This window comes from Diospyros lotus, chromosome 7, assembly GCF_014633365.1.
Source record: "Diospyros lotus cultivar Yz01 chromosome 7, ASM1463336v1, whole genome shotgun sequence".
Taxonomy (NCBI): Eukaryota; Viridiplantae; Streptophyta; class Magnoliopsida; order Ericales; family Ebenaceae; genus Diospyros; species Diospyros lotus.
The window spans coordinates 18887471-18907889 of record NC_068344.1 but is presented as its reverse complement, the minus strand read 5'-3'; the positions used below and the strand labels follow the sequence as shown (position 1 = coordinate 18907889).

Genomic DNA, 20419 nt, shown 5'->3' with positions numbered 1-20419 from the left:
GAATGATATACAGAAAAGAAAACTCAAGTCAATGAATGGACTGAAATAGTTTGTCATCAAGCACTTCTATGTCAACAGTTCCTGGTGTACAGACTTCCCATGATGGAATTGCAACAAGGCAGCAGGCACATATCCTGCATCAAACAACTGGGCAGTCAATCCATTCAAAATTTTTTGGACACTACATCCATGAATATCCACATTATGTCCTGCGCTAAATGAATATACATTGTTTTTCAACTCAGTCCAACTGTATCCAGGATCCTTCTTTAATGCTTTCTCTTTCATAATCCTCCTCATTTTTGCTGTTTCATTCCACATCTTTTCCCCTGCAAATATATTTGAGAGCATTATAAGGGCTGAAATATCATCTGGATCAATGCTTAAAATTTTCTCAGCAGCATATTGTCCTAGCACTAAGTCTTTGCTAGTTTTGCATCCTGACAAAAGACAGCGCCAAACCACCTTATCTGCAACTTCTGGGAAATGCTTTATGAAATCTAAAGCTCTTTTTGTTTGTCCTTTGCGTGCTAAAAGACTAACCATACAAGCTAAATGATCCCTTCTTGGGGTGATTCCATAATCTCTTTTCATGGAATCAAAGTACTGCAATCCTTCCTCCAAAAGACCTGCATGCCCACAGGCAGACAACACTCCTATAAAAGTAATATCATTTGGCTTGACCCCAGATTTCTGCATCACATCATATATGTCTAAAGCTTCCCTACCAAATCCATGTTGGGCATACCCCACAAGCATAGCATTCCAAGAAACTAAGTTCTTTGAATGCAGATTATCAAAAACTTTCCGAGCATCCCTTAAGCGCCCACACTTAGCATACATGTCAATCAGGGCACTTCCCACCACAACAGCAGAATCAAAGCCAGGTTTTAAGATGCGGCAATGGGTTTGCCTGCCCCATTCAGAAGCTGGAAGATCACCACATATGTTCAAAAGGCTCGAGTATGTGTAAAGATTAGGTTCAAATCCTTCACATAACATGCAATTCAAAAGCTCAATGGCTTTTCCATAGTGACTGCAATTTACACATCCAGATATCATGGCATTCCAAGAAACAATATCACGTGCTTCCATGTCTTCAAAAGTCTTCCAAGATTCATTGAGAAACCCACTTTTTGAGTAGAAGTTCACAACTGCATTGCCCACATGTGTAAATGAGTAAAATCCCGATTTCATGATCAAACAGTGGAGTTCTTTTCCAACTTCAACTTCCATTGCATCGGCAAATGCTCCAAGCACAGATGAGAATGTTATCTCATTTGGTCTGAAACCTGAAGAATGCAAAATAAGGAAAAGATCAATGGCTTCCCTTCCCTTCCCTTGTTGAACATACCCTAGTATTAATGCAGTCCATGTTGTCAAATGCGGCTCATTTACTTCACAAAATGCTTGATGGGCTAAGTCCAATTCACCACATTTAACATAAAAGTTTGTTAACCCAGTCACAACAAACTGATCCATTCTGATCCCACCCTTTATGGCATGTGAATGCATTTGCATACCAAGTTCCAATTTTTCTAGCGCAGCACAAGCGCTTAAAACAGTCACACAAGAGAATTCACTGATCCTTACTCCTGCCTCCAAAGACCTCAAGAAAATCTTCAGGCCCTTCACATTTTCTCCACACTGGCAATAGCCTGAAAGTAAGGAATGCCAAGAGACTGAATTTGGCTCAGGAATGGCATCAAATACACACTGAGCCGATTCCAACAGTCCACATTTCCCATACAAATTGACCAAACTGTTGCTTACAAAGCTGTTTAATTCTTCCCCACTCCTATAAATTCTTGCATGAATTTCTTTACCAGCCCTGGAATTTCCTCTTCTAGCACAAGCAGACACTGCGCTCACATAATTGTATTGATTCAGGTCAAAACCAACGGAAATCATTAGCCTAAGAGAATCCAGTGCTTCTTCCACAAAACCTATTTGTGAATACCAAGATATCAGAGTTGTCCACGTAATATGATTTCGTTCAGGCATTCTGGCAAACACTTGACGAGCATCATCAATAAGATCAGATTTCAGGTACAGCGACAACAAATGGTTGTTTGTGTAAATATCTGGACGAAATCCAGATGTGATAAGCTTGCCGTGGATTGTTCTGCCTTTGAGAACGGACCCTGTGTTTCCATATAAGCGCAAGAGCCGAGAGAATGACATTGGAAGATTCTGAATTGGCAATACTGCCTCAATTGATCAACAGATATCCTCAATCATCCCATCACATCCAGATCTGGCATACCGCCTTCTTCCTCTGCCGCCATGATCCAGGTCTCGACTGATTATTTCTCGGTTGATTCACACAAACACACACACACACACAGACACACACACATATATATATATATATGGGGGATGTTTTCCAATACATTCTCACAAATTTTTTGTATATGACAAATTACGAAATTAATTAAATGTTCTTCATTATATATACATATATACAACATAAATAAAAAAAATTGTTTAAATAATTTCACATTCCGTCCTAATGAAAAATATATTAAGATATTTTAAAATATATTTTTCTAACTGAAATAATTTTCATAATACTATTGCACTGATGAGTTGTATATTTGCATTGAATGCCATAAAGTCCACGCATCAATGCATCAGTCTTTCTATATTTTCAAAAGTGTCAAATCGAGTATCCAAATAGGAATTTCATAATTATTATTTTCGATCACTTGCCAAAGGGGGTAATCGAATATTTTCACTACAAGAAATTTTAAAGGATCTAGCTTTGAAAATATTATGGAATGCATTTAGAGTTAGCTCAGGGATCATTTTTGACTCCCGATTGGAGATTTTCACTAGAACACTTGTTTAGGGGTGAAATAATAATTTTATGTTTAACCCTATATTTCGTCAAGAGATCTTTCAATTGCCAGTTACAAAAATGCTTTCCTCCATCACTTATAATAGTCTGAGTAGTTCCAAAGTGAATAAAATTATTCTTTTTAAAAAAACTCACCACTGCCCGCCCATCATTAATAGATAATGCCACTGTTTCTACTCACTTGGAGACATAGTCTACTGCCACTAAGATATACAAATTAGAGAATGAGGGCGAAAATAGCTTTGTGAAGTCAGTGCCCCAAATGTCAAACAATTCAACTTCAAGAATGCCATGTAAAGGCATTTATTGCTTTCTTGATGTGTTCCTTATACTTTGACATCGATCACACTTTTTCACCAAGGTATGAGTATCTTTGAATAGAGTTGGCCAATAAAACCTGAATTATAGTACTTGGTTGTAGTTTTCGTAGCCTCAAAGTGTCCACCATATGGTGAAGCATGACATTGCTATAGGAGTATTTTCATCTCATCTTTTGGAATACACCTTCGAATTACTTGTTCAACGTCTCTTTAATAAAAAATAGGATCTTCCCAAAGTAGTATTTAAGCTTTGAAAATAATATTTTTCATTGCTGGTAGTCATAATCAGAAGACACAATATTACTTGCAAGATAATTCACATAGTCAACATACAATGGTGCATTTGTTTCGCTATTTGCCTATTCCATCCCAAAAATCTATTCATCTGGAAACCTTTTATTTATGCATTCTTCTTCAGTTTGATAGGGCTAATCCACTCTAGAGATGTGGTCGGCTACCACATTCTCAAATCCGTTCTTATCCTAAATCTCCAAATCAAACTCTTAAAGAAATAGTATCCATCAAATTAGCCTTGGTTTTGCATCTTTTTTAGCAAATAGATACTTCAAAACTGCATTATCTATATAGACAATCACTTTCGATTCAATGAGATAGGATCAAAATTTCTCGAATGCAAAGACTACTGCTAGTAGCTTTTTTTTTGTAGTGGCATATTTCATTTGAGCGTCATTGAGAGTCCGACTAACACAGTAAATAACGTGTAGAATTTTATCCATTCGTTATCCCAAAACTGCCCCAACGACATAATCACTAGCATTGCACATGAGTTCAAATGGTAGGTCCCAATTTAGTGCCACAATCACAGGTGCTGAGGTCAACCTTTTTTTTAAGAATGTTAAGTGAATTTAGACACTCCTCATAAAAGTTAAATTTTATGTCCTTTTTCAACAAGTTACATAAGGGCTTTGTAATCTTGGAAAAATCTTTCATAAATTGTTTGTAAAATCTAGCACATCCCAAAAAGCTTCTAATACTCGTGACTGATCTTGACGGGGGTAGTTTCCCAATGACTTGAATTTTCACCTTGTGGACTTCTATACCCCTGACTGAAATTTGATGTTCTAACACAATTTCTTCTTGGACCATGACTTCTCCCAATTAAGCATCAAATTTGTTTCTTCACAACACTTTAAAACAAGAGTTAAATTCTTTAGACATTCATGATATAAAGATCCGAAACTGAGAAATCATCCATGAATATTTCAATAAATTTCTCCACCATATCTAAGAAGATTGACATCATGCAATGTTGAAATGTGGTAAGAGCATTACACAAGCCAAAAGGCATCTTTTTATAAGCAACGTGTTGCATGGGCAAGTAAATGTTGTTTTCTCCTGATCTTTTAGAGCTATTGGAATTTGATTGTATCACAAATAACCATCAAGGAAGCAATAGTGAGAGTGACTTGCTAGTTGCTCCAACATTTGATTAATGAATGGCAAGGGGGAGTGATATTTTTGGGTTGATTAATTTAACTTATGATAGTCCATGCAAACCTGCCATCCAATAGTTGGTCAAACTGGTATGAGTTCATTGTTTTCATTCTTTTCCACTATAATACCTCTCTTTTTTGGCACCACCTAAATAGGACTAACCCATGTACTATCTGATATAGAATAAATAATCCCAGCATCAAGTAACTTCAATACCTCGACTATTACCACTTCGTGAAGATGAGGATTTAGTCTACGCTAATGTTATACTGCTAGCTTATACGTTTCTTCCATGAGTATTTTGTGCATGCAAATAGATGGGCTAATGCCTTTGATATTTGCTATAGTCTATTCAATGGCTTATTTGTATTCCCGAAGCACCCAAAGTAATTTATCCTCCTCTTCCTAGCTAATAAAGTTTGCAATGATAACTGAAAAAGTAAAGGATTCACCCACATAGGCATACAGAAGATGAGAAGGTAGCTGTTTTAGCTCAAGTTTAGGAGCCTACTGAATAGAAAGCAAAGGTTATGGAGGACCTGTGCCCAATTCCATGTACTATTTTCCCTTTATGATGGGTTCTGATCCCTACAAGTATCTAACACACTTTTCAATAATAGCTAAATTAGAGTCCTCATCATGTGAATGCATGTTGCATGATTCCTAAGGATCTAACGAGTTATTCAATGTGAAAGTGTTAGTTGCTTCTCTATCTACAATATCAATCTAGAAACAAGAATCTAAAGGGCTAGGGAATTTAAGTGCTTTAACACGTCGAATGCAATATGTTCCTCATTTAGCCTTAGCATTAGTTGCCCTTTTTGCACATCAATTAATGCTCGTCTGGTAGCTAGGAAGGGTCGACCCAAAATAAGTGGGATATCCATGTCTTCTCCCATATTCAAAATGATGAAATCAACAGGGAATATAAACTTATCTACTTTTACCAATATCTCTTCACCAATTCCATGCGGATGTCTCACAAATCGATTTGTAAGCTGCAATGATATCGTTGTGGGCTTTGTTTCTCCTAACTCAAGCTTCCTGAAAATAGAGTAAGGCATTAAGTTAATACTAGTACCCAAATTGCATAAAGCTTGTTCAATGTATAAACTATCAATGGTACAAGGAATAGTAAAACTCCTTAGATCTTTTAGTTTCGATGGTAGCTTGTTTTGCAACATGAAACTGCTTTCCTTTGTTAACATGACAGTTTCATGCTCCTCTAGTTTTCTCTTATTTGATAAGATTTTCTTCATGAATTTCGCATAGCTAGGCATTTGAGCTAGGGTATCAACAAATGGTATGTTTATGTGGAGCTTCTTGAATACCTCTAAGAACTTCTCAAATTGCTTATCCAATTTGTTTTTGTGCAACCTCTGGGAATGGAATTGGAGGAACTTAAGGTTTTACCAGTAGAGGCAATACTTTCTCTTGTTCAGTTCTTACTTCAAGTTCTTTAGGTTGATCTACTTTCTCCTGGACTATCTCAATTTCTTCTTCCACACCTGATCATTTGACATGAATTTTTGGTAGCTGGACTCCATTCCTTCTTGTGATTGCATTTACTTGCTCATTTCAATTAACTTATGTGTTTCTAGGCCATGTGTCTGGTTTCCTTTCTGTGGGGATTTTAGCTAACTATCCAATCTGATTCTCTATATTCTTTATAGCTGCATTAATCTATTCTTGAAGCTTTGAGACAATTTCTTCCCATCCCCCATTTTCCTCTTGTGGCTGTCCTTAATTTGGTGATTTTTGAATATTTTGATTGTTACCATAGGAGAAGTGAGGATGGTATCTCCATCCTAAAATGTATGTTTGAGAGAACGGGTTATTCCGTTAGCACTAAAAATTCTTTTAGTGTTGAAAATTCTGTGTATATGCTTCTTGCTCAGTCGGTGAAGGGTCAGTGATAATTAATGGGACACTCGAATGACTGATGATTTACCCTACAAGTTACACAAACAGGGAGAGGTACTTGCACTGTATTAGCAAATGAAAAGTAGTTTAACACTTCCATCTACTTTGACAATGCATCAATTTTAGCAAGCATCAACGTATTCACATCTACTTCATGCATTTTAGCTGTTCTTTTATGTGAACTCATGTCCGACCACATTATAAACTACTCACTCATCGTTTCGTATAGATCATGTAATTCCCTGACTAATTTGCTTCAAATAGAACCACCAGTTGTAGAATCAACTGTTGAGCGCCTATAAGGAGTCAGCCTAGAGTAAAAATAGTGATTTTGTGCTAGTAGAGGGAAACCATGACTGGGGCACTTCCTAAGCAACTCTTTGAACCTTTCTCATCCCTCGTGAAAGTTTTTAGACTTAGCTTGCTAGTAGGTTGAGATCTCATGTTTGAGCTTGTTAATCTTGGTAGGTGGGAAATTTTTCAATGTAAATTTCTACAGATCTGCCCATGTAGTAATGCTATAAAATGGTATGGAGAATACATTAATCACATTCGGTCTCAACTGAAAGTTATCATGACCATATAGAGGGTAGATTATAGTGGATCAATTTTTAATGATTGGAGGTATCATAAAATCCCCCATCAGAATATCTTTTTCCTTTGTTCACGCCATTTTCGGTCAAAAGTTCGTTCAATCTCTGGAATAAAATCAACAATATCAAGACTTTTTGAACGACTCATGCACTATCTCAATTCTAGCACAATAAAAATCAAAACAGTTTAGCATTAGAAAATAATGGAAGCAACACAAAATGTTAAAGCTAATCTTAATTAAAGCAATAATCAAAAGAACCAATCCCCGACAACAATGCCAAAAACTTGTTCGTCAATTTTATCTGGCAAGTGGATGGCTCGTAACGAGTAATATATTGATAAGTAGCGTGTTGAACCCATAAGGATTGGCTACTTACTCCTACTTTAATCATGCTTAACTTTGACGAATCACATACACAGTTATAAGACTATTAAAAGTTGGTTTTACACTAACTGGAACTAATTCACTAATTACGAACACACAAGAGCACTTCTTTTAATTTTAAACTCAATAACCTAGGCACTAGGGTTCATGAATTCACCATCGTTCTTTGTATGGTTTATCTATTCATTACTCGAATTTGCTAATTCTGAATCTAAGTTGAAAATCAATGATCCCCTATTAATCAAAAACCTGTCTCAATGGTCACTCGGTTCTATACATATATATGAGATTAATTATCTCTAATCAACCTACGAATCTATAAGTAAGCATTCACTCTTATCGATCATCACATAACGATTTCACAAGGCACAATAGCATCTCTATCTATTATAGGACCTTATATTGTTTATTACCATGTGTTAATTTACATTTAATCTCTCAAAAGAAATATAAATCACAAACAAGCTTTAATGGTGATCAAACATCAAAATGGAATTAGAGTATAATAAACAATTAACTTGGAAGAAAAAACACAACAAAAATGAGCAACTTCAAATTAAACCAAAAAGAAACGAGGTTTCATCGTTAACCCTAGTTGCAAGAGAGCTAGTTGGACGTGATTTCAATAGATAGAAAAATAATTCAACCCAAATCTTGAGTTTCTCTAAAATTTCTTCTCTCATTCTTTAACTTGATCTCTTCTAACTACTTCGTAGTCTTCCCCTGAGTTATGGAGAATAAGTCTTTATATAATGCTCTTAAGGCTTTTAAAGTCGTGCACAAGAAAGACATCCATCCTTATTCAATTGGAAGAAATGGGCCTGAAACAAACTTTATTTAGGATGAACTCGTGCCCTACCGCGGTCCTACCGTGGTATGCATGCAGCGATAAGTTGCAAACACTAGTGGGTTCATCCCATTGTGGTCCTACCATGATATGCATGTCGTGGCAAGCCATGAACAACTATGGGTTTCTCCTACCATGGTCTTACCACACTATGCATGTCGCGGCAGGCCACGAGCTATGTTGCTTGAACCCTTAACTCTTCAACTTCCACTCTTTGCTCTTCAAGCCTTTTGAGTTCATTCAAATTGACCCTCAAAAGTATCCAACCATGACCTCACCACCTGGTTTAGCTCCAATCAAGTATCAAAATCATATTTTCTACTTCAAGTTCATCTAAAATAAGCTTTGCACCTACATCACCCAATATTAATCCAAATTAGGTAGAAATCCACCTATTAAATGAATATATGCTACATTTATAGGCTTAGATAAGTGTGTAAAAGACACTTATCAATTAGCCACAACTAATGCCTTTTACAACGATCAGGCTTAACCTTTACAATTTCACAAGAGAATGTGAATAAAGAATACAAGAGAAGGTATAAACTGATACAAGATTACAGACACTTCTCTTGGATTTACAAAGAGATAGAAGGATAGAAAAAGATGAGCTCAATCTCTCTTATCTTTCAATGGATGTAAAGTAGTGAAACACTCTTAAAGGCTTAGGATTCTTGAGATGTTCTTTTTCTTTTCAAATTCTTAGCTTTTTTCTTTCTTCAAACTTTCAGATTCTTATATAGTGTTTCATTCTTTAATGCACCTCAATGCTAGGTTTTCCCTTTATCATTTTGGTTATTCTTGTATTTTTTGATTCCTTGGATAGTTCTTGCACTTTAGTTTACCGTACTCACACCTTTGCCCTTTAATTTTTTGGACCATTCTTGTGCCTTTCTGCTTAGGCTTTTGAATTGTTCTCATGCTTTAACACTTCAATTTTTGGACCATTCTCATGCTTTAGCATTTTTTGGAATCGTTCTCACACTTTACCACTTTGATTTTTGGACAGTTCTCACACTTAACCGCTTTGGTTTTTAGATCGTTCTCATGCTTTAGCATTTTGATTTTTGGAACCATTCTCACATTTTAGCGCTTCAATTTTTGGATAGTTCTCACGCTTTAGTGCTTCGATATTTGGAACTATTCTCACGCTTTAGCACTTCAATTTTTGGAACTATTCTCATGCTTTAACTCTTCGATTTTTAGATTGTTCTCATGCTTTTGCATTTCTATTTTTGGACCTTTCTCACGCTTTAGTGCTTCAGTTTTTAGATAACGAGCCCTAGATCGTTCTTGTGCATTCCACGCTTCAATACTATGTTTTTAATTGATGAGGTTACTCTCGTATATTCTACACTTTGATACTAGACTTTTCTTTTTTAAATAAAGTTTCGACCCTTTTTAGTGCATTCATTGTCCTGAAAAACAAAATACACAAAAGGAGACTACAACAATATGGAAGTTGTTTTATTCATACATCATTGAATGATATATATATATATATATAAATGTTAGGAAATCTAATCCTGCCTATGATACTTTCTTGAAGCAAGCATATGGATTCTGAATTTTTTTGTGTGCTTTGGGCCTTTAAGCAATAAAACATTCTTCTCGAGAAGCTTCTGTTCTTTCACTGCTATTTTCTCCTTAAATATGCACCTATCCTCCAAGGTAGTCAGTTTATTCCTAATTTTAAAGGCCAACATGTCAACCGTTTTTGAAAAACGGTCGACTGTTCTTCAAGTTAGATAGTTTTTATGCAAGCTCTTGTCCAAATGTCGTCGACAACTACTACATCATTTCTGATCAACCATTTTCTATCCTATTGATTGTTTATGTTGAATTTGCACTAATCAGTCAACCAATCCATTTTTTCAATTGATCATTTTTGTTGTAGATCACTTTAATGGCTAGTTTTGCAAGCTATAAATTGCTAGTTTCTTTGAAGTTTTGGATAAGCCTATAAATACAACTCATGGATGCTCTGGAGAAGACTAATGGATGTGAATGAATTGATTTGATCTTACAAAAGCTTATTCATCTTCTCACAAGTGCTTGTGCTTTAACTTTTCTCTTTAAAGGCTTGTTTTTCATTTATATCATTTTTGTTTAAGCTTCGCGTGTATTTTGAGAGATCTTGTAACTAAGAGTATCTACACTTAAATTATCTCTTTGTAATCCATTTTTGTATTCCCTAGCTTGTGAGCTAGAGGGCCTACCGGGTTTTGGTAGGAGGTTGTAATTCCTAGCGATTTATGCTAGAGAGTCTACTTGTGAAGTAGGAGGTTTAGTGGATTGATTTTGAAATCCTTAGTAGGGAGCTAAGATAGTGGAGTAGACTAGCTTTGAGCTGAACTACTCTAAATCACTTGTGTCTTTAGCATATTTTGTTGTTTCTTTTGGTTGCGTTTCATTGTTTCCATAATTATCTTTCAAAACCTCCTAAAAAATTTTACATTCTTAAACACCCAATTCACCCCCACTCTTAGGTGTGTCGTTGCATTCATTATGCCAAACCCAACAATTGGTATCATAGCTTGGTCTCATTGTTTTTGTTTTTTAGGTTTAACCCCCTAAGGAGGATCCAAAAGATGTCACAAATCGTTGGAAGACAAAGCATCGTAAGGCCACCCTACTTTAATGGGTCTAATTACGTTTATTGGAAGAAGATGATCACTTGCTATGTGATGCAAGACCTCAAAAATTATGAGACCATCATAAAGGAAGTCATTCTATCCCCAATGAAGAAAATGGAAGAATGGACAAGAGAAGACATAGAGGTTGTGGAGAAAAATGCCAAAGCTATGAGCATTCTCTTTTGTGCACTTGGACCGGAGGAGTTTAATAGAATATCAACATGAAAAACAATCAAGGAGATTTGGCACAAATTGGAGGTTATTCATGAAGGTACAAGTCAAGTCAAGGAAACAAAGGTAAATTTACTAATTCATGAGTATGAACTTTTCTCTATGAAATCTTGGGAGCCCATTATTGACATGTTTACTAAGTTTAATGATATTGTCATTTATTTAGAGGCTTTAGGGAAAGCTTCTTCAAACAGGAGAAAGTTAGAAAATTTCTTAGGAGTCTACCCAAGGAATGGGATCCTAAAGTGAGAGCCATTCAAGAGGCTAAAGATTTAGATAGTTTATTTTTTGATGATTTGACTGGATCTCTAATTACTCATGAGATCATAATGAAAAGAGATAATAATAAGGAGAAAAGAGATAAGTCTCTTCTTTTCAAAGTTTCACATTCTTCTAGTGAGTAAGAAAATGATGATGATGATGATGATGATTTAGTCACACTTACTAGGAAGTTCAAAAGATTCATTAGAGGAAATAAGTTAAAGAATAAGGTAAAAGAAAGAAGAAGCCCAAGGAAGAAGAAGAGTAAGTTTGAGGGGGAGAAACATAGAAAAAAAGTAAAATGTTTTGGGTTCCAAAAGTTTGGGCATATTAAATCCGAATGCCCATTATTTAAGAAGAGTGAGAAGAAATTCAAGAAGAAAGCCCTTGCAACTTGGAGTGATGAAGATGAATCCACATCAAGCAATGAATCAAGTGATGGCAATCTATAATTGATAACACAAAATGAAGACCGTGAGGTAACATCTCAATCTTCTACTAGTTTAAATGATGATTTTTCTTTTGAAGAATTACAAAATTCTTTTAAAGAATTAGCAATGTTTAAAATTATCTCTTGAAAAAGTCAACAAGGAAAAAGAAGAAATGAAAAATACCCTTAAGATTCAAAGAAAAGATTTTCATAAAAGAAGAAAAGGGCAAAATAGTTTCGTAAGAGGAAAACAATTTTTTTCCTCACATTCAAAAATCATTTGTCATTATTGTGGACAATGTGGGCATTTTATAAACAAATGTTTTATAAGAAACCATCCCATAATATATAAACAAACATGGGTTCCAAAGGGAACTTTCAATGCTAACTATGGTGACCCCAAAGAGGTTTAGGCACCAAAATCTTGTGGATGAGTTATTTTTGTAGGAATGCTTGACATCCAAATGGGATTTCAAAATCAAAGCACTTATGGATGAATCAAGCATGAAGGAAAGATGAATGAAAAAGAAAATCAACCCCAAATAAAGTATCCTCATTTTTGCCAACCAAGAGTAAGAAATGTTCAAATTTCATCAATGGTAGTATATCTCTCAACTCTACATGTTTGTGATAAATTTTGATGATTTGTAATCATGGGTTTACCTTTATATTTTTTATTACAATTTTCTCATTCATATTAATTTCTCAAATTAAGGAGGATTTATAGTGTCAAAATGATTTTAAAATTTTTGATATATGCATTGATTAAGGGGGAGTCTTAAAAGTTTTCTCTTTCCCCAAAATGTTCTTAAATTGTTATTTTGCCCAATTCCTACCTTGTCAAATGGTAAAATCTTTTCAATATTTTTTCAATTTATCCATTTTGAATTATGACAAAAAGGGGGAGAATTTTGGGTATTTCGTGGTAGTTTTGTCATCATAAAAAAGTGAGAGATTGTTGTTTTGCCTTTGATATTTTGGCTTTGATAAAGAAAAATAATATTATTTTTATGTTGAAAAATTTTGTTCTTGGTGCACCTAAATTATTTTATAAGTTCTATATGCACCATCATGAAAATCAATTTCAAACAATGCCAAAAATTTCATTCTCAAATCTCTTAATGGCATTTGACTTGAAAAAATAAGTGTTTATTGTCAAAAAATCGTTTATATATCAAAATTGACTATATTGCATTTAAATCTCAAATCCATGTTTTAATTTTGAAGGCTAGCATGTCAACCGTTTTTGAAAAATGGCCAACCAATCTTAAAGTGTCAACCATTTTTTTTAAGTATATCAATCATTTTTATGCAAGCTCTCGACCAAATGCAGTCGACAACTACTACATCAATTTCAGTAGACCATTTTTTGTTCTGTTAATCGTTTTTGCTTCTCAAGTTGACCTTTTATGTTGAATTTGCACTAATCGGTTGACCGATCCATTGTTCCAGTCGACCATTTTTTTTGTCACAAATCACTTTAATGGCTAGTTTTGTAGGCTCCAACGACTATGAACAGTTAGTTTCTTTTGAAGCTTTGGAGAAGCTTATAAATACAACTCATGGATGCTCTGAAGAAGACGAATGGATGAGAATAAGTTGATTTGAGCTTACAAAAGTTTATTCATCTTCTTACAAGTGCTTGTGCTTTAATTTTTTCTCTTTAAAGGCTTGTTCTTCATTTATATCATTTTTGTTTAAGCCTCGTGTGTGTTTTGAGAGATCTAGTAACTGAGAGTGTCTACTCTCAAATTATCTCTTTGTAATCCTATTGTTGTCAAACTACAACAATTAAATTTATTTATCTTCAAATCGACGAAAGCAAAGTCCTTTGTTGAAGTAGAGACTAGCAAGGTCAATTGGATTTGGATAAGGTCAGAGCCACAGTCTTAGAAAGCTGGATCTACAAGAACCTAGATAAGGGGTCTTCAGGGCCTTCGAGACTATTCACTCGGAAGAGTTTTTGAGGCAATGATGGATGGGGGCCTCAATGGCTCTTTAGGGAAATGAGCCTTCGGGGTCTTTTTGAAACAAGGCTTTTCCTTAACATATGAGCACAAATGACGTCAGAAAGGCACTCGGGAGACTCCCTCACATAGGCCCTCCGATGCCTAAGTAAGATAATAGTTTGAGAATGATAGGTTTGAAATGCTATGGCACACACCCAAGAGGGGGATGAATTGGGTAAGTTAAAAAATTGTTTGAAACTTGAAATCCTTTAGATGGAAAATAAAAATTTAATGCAAGTGAGGATAATGAAATGCTAGCAATGATAAACAAATCAAATAACAAATAAGAAAAGAACACAAAGAATTTATAGTGGTTTGGCTTAACCAAGCCTAGCCCACTACTTTAGTTCCTCACTAAGGATTTTCAAACAATCCACTAAAGTCTCATATCACTTCAGATAGAGGGTCTATAACGTAAGCTTCAAGTAAAATGATTTGCAATCTTTAGATCAACTCATTCTAATTCATTAGCCTTCTCAAGTTCATCCATGACTTCTATTTATAAGCATTCCAAGAGTCTTGCCCAAAACTAGCCATTTTTTTATCTTTAGAGTTTGAAAAACTAACCATTATGGTTTTCTGCGAAAAGAGTTAGTCGACAAAAGACAAGAGATAGTCGACATAATTAAGCAATAAAACAAGAAATAGTCAACAAAATGATACATTTAGTCTACAAAATGAATTTATTAATTTTGTTAGTTGACAAAATAAAAGGCATAGTCGACAGATTGAGGCCAATGAAGAATCATATAAATGCATACACACTGTTAGTCGAAAAAATGGAAAGCTTAGTTGACAAAATGAGACTAATAAAGAAATCTATACAAAATAGCTTACTGTTAGTTGACAGAAGCAAGCATTAGTCGACAAAAACTAAACTTACACTCTGTTAGTCAACAGAATGTAGAAGATAGTTGACAGCAGGAAGAACTTAGTCTACAGATGCAATGCATTTAGTTGACAGATGAAGCACTTAGTCGACAGTTCAAAGGCACTCAGTTGACAGATGAAGACTTTGAAGATACAATACATTATAACATATTTACATAAGTAAATGCCCATATTTTCTTTAATTTATATTTTACCTTCCATTTATTTTAATACATAAATGTAAATAAGAAAGTACACCCCATTTGGATTCAATAAAAATATCTAAAAAATCAAAATCTATAACCATAAGAAAATAGAATTTTGGTTTTAGTACAAATTTGGGATTTAGCAAATTTACCACTCTCAAAATACATACTTTATATTTCTTGAAAAATTCATTAAAAATGATTTTAACAACAATGAATATTAGTTATCAAAATACTAGGAGATAGTTTTTCAAAATGAAAACATTTTCTTACATGTCTCCTTATAATGTGCTAATCTTCTAGACTTAGAGAAATAACATGTCTTGGTTCATTTTGATACACGAAATACTATAATACTTAAAATATGTTTTCCAACTAATATGATACAAGAAATACTATAATACACATATGTTTATCCAATGATTTAAAATCAATTTGCAAAAATCATTTAAGAGATTCTTTTAAATCTTAAGACTTGTTTTTGCTAATCTCCAACTAATATAGAAAATCATAAATCATTTTGATTTTCATATTCTTGACAAATCATAATCTCCAACAAATCATATTCTTGACAAATGACTTAGTGAATAAATTGATTTTGTTTTTCATCATCAAAACCAAACACAAAAGTAAAATATCATAGAAGTATGTCCCAAAGTATGCGGATGAATGTCCAATGTATGTGTTCAGATATCACAAAAAGTGGGGATAAAAGTAGGTTTCAAATGGGTTTTTAGAGAGAGAGAAATAGTTGGGTCCAAATGATTCCAAAAAGATCTAAAGATGTCTATTTTCCTAGGATGAGGCAAATATATATAGACATTATGTAGGACTCACAGTCGTGTTCGAAGACTCTTTAGAGGAGTACGACTAGAGAGGATGGAGGGTCTGGAGACGTTTTCGAGGTAAAGCCCTAATGGCTGTCTTTGAGTGGTCCTGAATAGGGCTTTGGGGCCACCGAATGGTGTCTTCGAACTTATTGAAAAATGGATGGGCCAGACCATTTCAAAGGGACCTTTCGAGGGCCCGGGAGGCTATCATCCCGGAGACTCTCCGGGGAAGGACTCATCAAAAAGATACTTAAGTCTTGGAAAAATTTTAGGGCACCCCACTTTCTGGGGAAGAACTTATTAAGGAACTAAGATAGTGGAGTAAACTGGGTTTGAGGCGAACCACTCTAAATTGCTTGTGTCTTTAGCATATTTTGTTGTTTCTTTTGGTTGTGTTTTATTATTTTTATAATTATCTTTCAAAAATTCTTAAAAAAATTTAGATTCTTAAACACCCAATTCACATTCCTCTTGGGTGTGTGGTGCCATTCATTGTGCCAACCCAACAAGCTCCCAAGGGGTCACTCAATCGTTTTTGGGTCCCATGCATGGCTTGATTACATGGTCTTATGGCTTAGTTTGTAGGTCTTAGCATGATTAATGGCAATCAAAAGAAAGGGGGAGACTTGGTTATAACCAAGTGACTTCTTGGCTAAGCCCTCTTTATATCTTGCAACCCATTTGGCCCTTGTCCAGCTTTCTCGCAACCTCACTTTGTTATTTAACCAAAATGATTGAGTGACCTCCAAAAGATCGAGTGAGTATTAAATAACCTAGTGACTATGGAAAGATTGAGTGATCATTTAATTGGTCTTTAATCGATCCTCCCCAAGTCATTTTTTCCTTGGCCCATTTAGACTCCGTTGGCTCAAATTAATCTTCCAAACCATCTTTGTTGCTTGGCCCATCCTCTTAAGTTGCAAACTAATTTTCTTGCACCCACCCAGGCCGATTATTTGGCACAACATTTAATACTTGAAACGAAGAAGGAGAAACACGGCCTTTCCTTTTTATTTCGAACCACAAATGAGGAATATGAAGAATAAATAATTGTTTTTTTAAAAAAATGTTCTTCATAGAAACACCTAATTGGACAAAAGTTATGGTTGAAAAAGTTGTCATATAAAACCAACCATAAAAACACCTACAATAGCAAGGTACAAGTAAGAAGGTTTTGTTACCAATGTAAGTAATGTTAAATACACACAACGAAACAATATATTATTTATATATCTTGACACTTCAGGATCAAGCTTATACCATGAGCCTCTTGACATTCCAAATAGCAAATTCTCGATGCCTTTGGTGTGTCATTATTACTAAAACAACCATTAACACCCACGGCATAAATGTTACTAAACTTGACTCTTAGAGTAAGGTTTGTATATAATACTGTATATTAAATTTGTGAAAAGAGACATCTATTTATAGGTAACTAATGATATAGATAAATGACGCTCTTACTTGTCCCAAATAGGTGAGGAGATGAATCCTATCCTTGATAAGAGAAAAAGAAAAATAAAAATCAAATCTCTTAATTATCCTAGATAAGACAAATCATAAAGAGATTTATCTTATATCTATTTATCTAGTGTACAAGTAAAAGATAATAATTATCACTAATAGATAATTGAGTTTATTTGGGCACAATCTTATATCTATAACAAGGGCATATTTGTCGATAGATGCATGTTTGGTGACTTTAATAGTCTATTGTCTTTTATTATGAATTATCCAAAGTGTCTTTTCCTTCTAAAATACAAAATAATAATAATAATAATAATAATAATAATAATTATTATTATTATTATTATTATTATTATTATTATTATTATGAGTAGAAACAACATCATTTTGGTAGAGTTAGGTAGTAGTTGTAAGACTACGTTCCATTTTATATGTTCCTCCATATCCTGTTAGCTTTGGTGTTTATTTGTTTTCCTTTTTTGTATCATTTTATCTAGTAAGAGAAAAAGTACTCAAAACATTTTTTTGGCCAAACTTTGCCTAGATTCAGCTAAATTTGCTCCATTCTTTCACTTGTCATTGACCTTTCCTTCTTCCAACCATATGTTTTATGCGATTGCAACCTCCTTTGTTCTTACCTTGTCATCAAACCTCTACGCCTCTGATTGGATTCATGGAAGCGTTGTTGTTGCTCCAACCATAAGACCCTAGAAATGTCTAAAAGGTTTCGAGCCTGCACCTCTAAATCAAACACTACAAGAAATTCGGGATTTAGCGACGAATTTTTAATGATGGATATTTCATTCGCTATTTTGCAACGGAATAGCGATGGATTATGATTTTTTTTTTTTTGTGACAATTTGCAACGGATTTTAGCGACAGAAAAAATTTCGTCACAAAAGAATAAAAAAATTAATTTTTTTGCGATGAAACAATAATTCGTCACAAAAAATAGTGACAAAAATAATTTTTCGTAGCTTAATTTTAATAATAATAAAAATTAAAAATTAAATTTTTATATAGCAATAGAATTTATTTCTGTCGCTAATTTTAGTGACGGAAAAAAAATTCCATCGCAAAATTTTAAAATAAAAAATTAATTTTAATATTAGTATAAATAATTAAAATAAAATTTTAAATTTAATTTTTTTATTATTAAAATTTAGTGACGGAAATGTCTTTCCATCGCTAACTTTAAAATAAAAAAATTAAATTTAAAATTATTTTAAATTAAAAAATTAAAAAAATTAAAGTTAGCGACGGATTATCCAAATCCGTCGCTGATTTAGCGATGGATTGAATATTCCGTCACTACCATTAATTTTTAATTTTTATTTTTTTATTTAATTAATTTATAAATATTTAAATTTGGAATGAATATTAATATACAAATATTTAAATTTTATAAAAAATTAAATATACATTTAACCATGAGATGAATATAAAAAAATTAATTTATAAAATTTAAATAAATATATTAATATTAAAAATCATAATATTGCTAAATTCTAACTATATCAATTAATATATTTTATGTGCATAAAATAAAAAATATTAAATGTATAATAATTAATTATTTATAATATTTATTAAATGTGTACAAAATCTAAACAAACACTATATTTGAAAAATAAATAAAAAGTTTAAAACTATAATATTATTGAAATTTTCTTTATTTTAAATTTTAGAAATCATAAAAATGAAACAATATTGAGGGATTACATTATATAGAAAGGAGTCTAGGAGTTATCTTGTCAATCTTTTTCTCTTTATAAATAGGAGAATTTTTCGCTAATCTAAAAAGTTTAAAAACCATAATATATGGACGACATTGTGTCTTATACTTGATAACAATATCATATGTCACTATCTAATATAAGTGTTATGTATAAAACATTAATGTTGACAAATATATATATATATATATATCTCTTTATCATTTGTCCTCTCTAATTTTGTCTCTAAGTTATAGATGAAATTCAACAATCTGAAACCCACTATGTTGATCTGATGGGTTTTTCCATTAATATTGTTCTACTCTGTAATTGAGAATCCTAAATTTGGTGGATGTTTTGGATTTTTATTTTTTAAATTTTTTTATGAAACTCGAAATTTACCCTAGTAATTTATAGATGTTATGTAGATCTCATTTAATATAATTTTTATTTATAGAAAAAATTAATTTTTAATATAAAAAAACTATTAATAAATAATTCAATATATCAAATTAATTTATTATAATTATTAGATTTATAATATAATTAAATTTTTAAATAAATATTAATTTGAAATGCAATAATTTAAATTATTTTATTATCACATTTTAGATAATTACAATAAGATTTTATTTAAATTATTGCATAATAAAATTTTATTTAAATTACATTATTTTTATCAATTAAATAATTATTAATATTATTTTTTATATAATTATTAAATATTAAAAAAATAAATAAATTCAAGAGACCGGAATCTCCTCATCTCTTTCCTGCCAAATCCCCCCCTTCCCCCCAAAAATCCCTAACTCCCCTTCCCCCCCTCCCAAAAATCTCTAACCCTCTTTGGCTCTCTAGCTTTCTCACCCTCACCTTTTGCCCTTGCTTTCTCATCTCGCTTCCTGCCTCGCCTTCCCTCGCTCTCGCTCTCTCATCTCGCTTGCTGCCTCGCCCTCCCCCGCTCTCGCTCTCGTTCGCTACCTCGCCCTCGCTCTCTCTAGCTGCCTCACCTTCGCTCTCGCTTGCTGCCTCGCCCTCGCTCTCGTTGTCTCACCCTCGTCTCTCGCTCGCGGCTCGCCCTCGTCTCTCACTTGCTCACTTTGTCGCTCTCGCCCTTACTCGCGGCTCGCCCTTGCTCGCGGCCTAGCAAGTGTCTCTCGCTTACAGCCCCTCGCCCTCGTCAAGGTTCTCTGTGGTTAAATTATTTTTTTATTTTTAATTTTTTAGATATTTACTTTACATTTTATTTTTAAAATTTATTTGCTACTCATGTTAAATTTTGTAAATTTGTGGTGTTTTCAGTATTAGTTCATTTTTTTGGTTTAATTTCTTTTATTTTTCTTTCTTTCTTTCTTTTTTGCTGCTCACGTTAAATTTTGT

General features: G+C 33.5%; 1 protein-coding gene and 1 non-coding gene across 2 annotated transcripts; one reads left to right on the top strand and one right to left on the bottom strand.

The window, feature by feature from the left end:
• Positions 1–25: 25 nt before the first annotated feature.
• Positions 26–2298, bottom strand: LOC127806816 (pentatricopeptide repeat-containing protein At2g27610-like). The gene has a single exon (XM_052344345.1). The coding sequence runs from the start codon at positions 2182–2184 to the stop codon at positions 67–69; it is 2118 nt and encodes a 705-aa protein (XP_052200305.1). The 5' UTR covers positions 2185–2298; the 3' UTR covers positions 26–66.
• Positions 2299–6905: 4607 nt separating this feature from the next.
• LOC127807042 (small nucleolar RNA R71) lies at positions 6906–7012 on the top strand. Its single transcript, XR_008024580.1, has one exon. It is a non-coding gene; the product is annotated as a small nucleolar RNA R71 (small nucleolar RNA).
• Positions 7013–20419: the final 13407 nt, after the last annotated feature.